The sequence below is a fragment of the Manacus vitellinus genome, unplaced genomic scaffold (assembly GCF_001715985.3).
Source record: "Manacus vitellinus isolate BGI_N305 unplaced genomic scaffold, ASM171598v3 scaffold_41_pilon, whole genome shotgun sequence".
NCBI classification, from domain to species: domain Eukaryota; kingdom Metazoa; phylum Chordata; class Aves; order Passeriformes; family Pipridae; genus Manacus; species Manacus vitellinus.
Window position 1 is genome coordinate 915,826 of NW_021940545.1, and position 5,050 is coordinate 920,875.

The following is a 5,050-nucleotide window of genomic DNA, read 5'->3' on the forward strand; positions in this document are numbered from 1 at the left end:
CTCCTATATGGAAAATAACTCTTCCATATTATATATTCTTCATTCCATTTAATAAAGAAGTACTTCTGCAGGTGTCTTATTTTTTCCACCAAAGTTTGAGAGATAAGATTTTCCCCAACAAGGCCAGTTTTTTCCTGTGTTGTTGGAATTTGTGGAAATCTTTCATCTCACAGACTATTTTTCCTCATTCCTTTTCTGGACAGGACAAGCCCCTTTGGAAATCTGGTTCTCTACCCCTTCTAAAGATCAAAACTGGTGGCTTCAGTTGTGTCAGTGTGTGTTCCCATTACAGGAACATCAGCATCTCAACCTTTATTTTAAATACATACTTTGCAGAAGAGCAAAGAATTTTCTGAATTACTCCAGGGACTCTGAAAGTCCAAAACATTTCAAGTCCCAGATAGCTACTTCCTTTATTTGAAATCATCACTTGGAACTGAAACTGGAACATCCAAGCCAGAAAAAAACCTTCACTGGGGCAAGATCTAAATTTACTCAGATCATGGGCAGCCTGTGAAAGGTGTCAGAGATTCCATGAAGAGATGACACAAAGCACTTCAGTTGGAGAAGACAAAAAGACAAAATGTTGGATAAATATGCTAAAGGTTTGCAGGGAAAGCTGCCCCGATCACATCAGATTTTGCAGCAAATAAATCACAGTGCCTGTGATCCTGGAGGAAAACACTGAAATCTATTTGTAAAATTCATGAAGGCAAAATACTTCACTATATACAAGAAGACTTTTTTTTTTCTTTTTTTTTTTTTTTTAATTTAGCTGTAACAATGTCTACAATACATTGACTCACAAATTAAGTGAAGGTATGAAATCACATTCTTCATACTGAGATGGGCCATTCTGGACTTTTTGAACCCCCTCGGGAAGGAGAAGAGTTCTGAATGTCCAACGAACACCTTTTGAGACAACCAGTGGTGGGAATTTCAGTTTTACCGGCGGTGAGATGGAGTGAGCCTCGTCCACAGGGATCAGAGAGCCTTGCAGGGGGGAGCAAAGCCTCGCTGTACAGAGGAGAGGGAGGGGACCAGGCACTGCTGTGCGGGGCTCGCCGGGCTGGCGCGGCAGGAGCAGAGCTCGGGACACAATCCCAGCCTGGCTCCCGGGCAGTTCCCGGCCCTCCACACCAGTCTCCCGGTGGGTTATACGGGCACCTCTCCTGCTGTGCCATTGGCTCCATCCAATCCTGCCGGCTCCCTGCCTTCCTCCTCCTCCTCCTCCTCCTCCTCCTCCCGGGCTGTCTCTGCCTCCCTGCCCCCGCTGAGCAGGGTGGCACCGCAGAGGTGGCCCAGGAGCTGCCCTTCCCGGCGGGACTCGGCCAGTTCCTTGGCACAGCACACGGGGGTGTTGGTCTCGTAGGTGCTGTGGAAGCTGTTATAGTCCACCTCGTAAAAGTCCTTCTCCAGGGTGAGCACGGGGGTGAAGCGGTGTCCCCACAGCACCTCGGTGTCCATGTAGGAGCTGCGAGCCTGGCAAGTCATCCCTGGGCAGAGAGAGAGGGATGTTAATGCAGCGCTGGCTCAGCGCTCACCCGACCGCTGCGCTCCCCTAAAAGCACTTTCGTGTCGTTTCCAGCCCTGGGTGCTCCGGGACACACGAACGGCTTCGCTTAACGAGCCTCACACGAACAGCTGAGCCCCCCGGGAAAGGGGCGGATTCCTGGGATTCCGTGCCCTCCGCTCCCTGCCCCTCGTGCTGTGCTGCTGGCACCGCCAGGGAATGGGAATGGGAATGAGAACGGGAATGGGAATGGCACGGGAACAACCCCCGGCCCGGCCAGGGCACCCCAACCCTGACCCACAGAGCCCTGAGCAGGGGGAGCCACTTCCCTGCCCTCCCCCGGGTCCGACCCCATCCCTCCCCAGCTCCAGCAGGGCCAGAATTCCCTGGGAAGGGAAGGTCTGGGAAGGTTTGGGGAGGGGAGGAGAGGAGAGGTTTGGGAAGGGAAGGTTTGGGAAGGCTTGGGAAGGGAAGACTTGGGAAGGCTTGGGAAGGAAAATAAGGTTTGGGAAGGGAAGGTTTGGGAAGGTTTGGGAAGGGAAGATTTGGGAAGAGAAGGTTTGGGAAGGTTTGGGAAGGTTTGGGAAGGTTTGGGAAGGTTTGGGAAGGGAAGATTTGGGAAGGGAAGGTTTGGGAAGGGAAGGGAATGTAGGATCTGCAGAGCGTGTCATCACGTGGAGTGATGGCTTATCGAAAAAATAATAATTTAAAAACTGGACTCTCTAATTGGATGAGCCGAATTGTTCATGGCAGGTGGAGACCCCCGGATGTTCAGCCACAAAGTGACAGGGCCCCAATTCCTCATGACTGATGGGACAAACTGGCTTTTAAATACCTCTGGAGTGTCCAGTCCCATGTTTTAATGGATTTTGGGCTGAGTGAACAGTGGGCAACAGGAAACTGATACTTATTAAGCTGCTTCTCAGCCCCAAGGATCAGAGTTTATTTGCTTTGGAAAAGTTTAAAGAGAAGCTTTGCAGAGCAGGGATAAGTGTAACTGTGAACAAATCCTCTTGGAATCACCGGCCAATGTCAAGGTTGACTTTTCTTCCAAACGCTTTTCTTGGGTTTGTCCTAATTATGTTATGATTTTGGAATTAATTCTGGTGAAATTTGGAAAACCTGACCTGACAAAGTCTTCCCACTGTTCTCTTGTGGAGAGTAAGAGATTGGCCTGACTGGAATACATTCAAAACATGTACTTGACCCAGTTCCTGGTCAATACTTCCAAGTCTAATTCCTGCAGCCCCAAGCACACAGACAGAAATCTAAAGTAAAGGGGCCAAAACGTTAGATATTTCAGGGCAGAACAGATCATCTATTCCCCCCATGGGAGCTCAGCTGAGTGACTGAAATCTCGGAGTAACCAGAAAACTCCTTTCCTTTAAAAAAACCCAAAGCACCTTGGCAAAAAGATGAATATTTTGTTCTCGTAATTGCTACAGTCCATTAAAAGACACCCACACAAGCAAGTGCTCTGCAAAACTTGACTGGTCTCTTACTGCTTCCCTCAGTTTAAAGCTCCCAGGCCAGGATGTATTAGTTGCTTTTGGTTCTTGAAAGGGGAAAAGGGGGACAGTGGCACACTGAGAAATCTCCAGCTCTGTATCACAGACTGAAAAGCCAATTCCCCCCCCAGGATCTGCAGGAGGATTTGCTTCTGGGCAGGAACAACAAGTGCAGTGTTAGTCACACTGTTCGGCTTCCTGGGCCGGAAGGAACCGGGAAGTGCAGAGGCTGCTCTGAAAAATAAAATCAGGGGAGAAAAAAACCACCCCAGGTGGTGTTGCCTTAAGGAGAAGCTCTTCCAGAAGCTTTTCAGGGAGCTCTCAGCTGTTGCTCTAGAACTAAAGACCAGAGCGAGCCCACTCCTGACGCGGTGGCACCACAACGTGCAGCCTCTCCTGCCTGGGCTCCTCAGCCCTCGAGGGGAAGAGGTTAAACCCCTCACTCCTTTGAGTCTGCTCAACACTCAGGCAGCCCAGGGAGTCCGAGGATCTCGGAGTCCTGTTGATCTCTGAGTCCTGCTGAGCTCTGAGTCCTGTTGGTCTCTGTGTCCTCCTGATCTCGGAGTCCTGCTGCAGGTTTTCTCAGGAGATCTGTGCCACTGACCCTGCTGAGCTCCCTGGGCAAGGGCTTTTCTCCCAGGCTGTTTGCATGGGCTGCAGGGATAATCCCATTTCCTGATGCTGCCTTGTGCTGGGAGGCCAGAAGGTTGGAAACCAGCAGCACATGTATGTGCAGTGAGGAGATGGTTAAAACAAACCAGCCCTTTTTCCTTCAGACAGAGCTGGTTTTGCATCAGAAATCCCAAACACCTCCAGGTGTCTTCTCCAAACCCAGCAAAGCAGGAGAGGAGACCTCAGAGGCTCCAGGATCAGTTCTGTGAATGAACCAGCTCATTCTTATCACAGCCTTTCAAGTGCTACATCAAAGCGTCCTGGAGAAATCCCCAAGGCCAAGGTGGGGTGTCCCTGTGAATGTGGAGGCCTGAGGCACTCTAAGGAAACTCCTGCCTTATAATCCCAGCCTGAAATAGCTCCTTCCCTGGGGGGGTACCTGACAGTGAACCTGAGCTCCAGGGACACGATCCCAGTTCTCCTGCTGTAAGTATCCAATTAAAGCAGGAACAATAGAAAGCTTTCAGCAACCAGATCCTGCACACTGCCAGCTTCCTGCAGTAGCTGCTTTCTGTAACCCCAGGGGTACACTGAGCCAGCACAATAAGACAACTTGTAATTGCTCCATAATCCCATTCAAATATTCCTTTTTAGCACATGTGCAGTGGTGTTTTAATTGCGTGGGGACACAGTGCTTGGCAACTCCTACATTCCCCAGTAAACAACAGCATTGTCTCTGCTTCAAATTCCAATAAGTGCCTGCTTTGCAGGCTGCCCTGTGCTCTCCAGCCTGGTTAATTAATGCATCTGTAATGTCCCCAGCTAATTATTGCCTCTGTAACTCCAAAAAGATGACAGAAGAAGTGTGGAAACAATAAACCTTATTTTTATTAAGAACACATGGCTGCAGCCACTTGGCACTGGCACACGACGTGCCCCATGCCCTCCGTGCTCGGAACATCCCAGTTCCAGCTTCCAGAGGGGCACAGCAATTCCCTCAACTGAGATCTCTCATACCTGGCTGTGTGTCTCTGCAAAAATCACCTGCTTAATTTCAGAAGCCTCGTTTATCCGAGTCCATGGGGCGTCTGGGGCGTAAGGAGTCACTTTTCATAGAAAGCAGAATCACAGACCATCTTGAACTGGAAGAGACCCACAAGGATCGTGGAGTCCAGCTCCTGGCTGTAAACAGGACTACACCTGGGTACCACAAAAACTTTGACACTGCTGGTCTACATCTCTGCAGTGGCACCTGTGCAACCCTGAGGCACTGACACCTCGGGGAGCACGAGAAATCAAGAGAGATTGCAAACTCCCCAGGTTTTTTGCAAAGTTAATCACAGGATTTATGGCCCTGGTAAAGGCTGTTAATCCTTTCTTAAAGTGGATTTAACTACCTCCATAACACACAGAGTTA

The 5,050-nt window shown here is 49.7% G+C and overlaps 1 protein-coding gene across 2 annotated transcripts in view; it reads right to left on the minus strand.

Annotated features, from left to right (window-relative positions):
• Positions 1-1,155: 1,155 nt before the first annotated feature.
• KCNJ5 (potassium voltage-gated channel subfamily J member 5) overlaps positions 1,156-5,050 on the minus strand; it is a 51,644-nt gene continuing 47,749 nt past the window's right edge. For both annotated transcript variants that reach the window (XM_029962117.1, XM_018078602.2), the window contains exon 3: positions 1,156-1,496. In XM_029962117.1, the coding sequence (XP_029817977.1) occupies positions 1,156-1,496 (341 nt within the window). The remainder of the gene's footprint in view (positions 1,497-5,050) is intronic.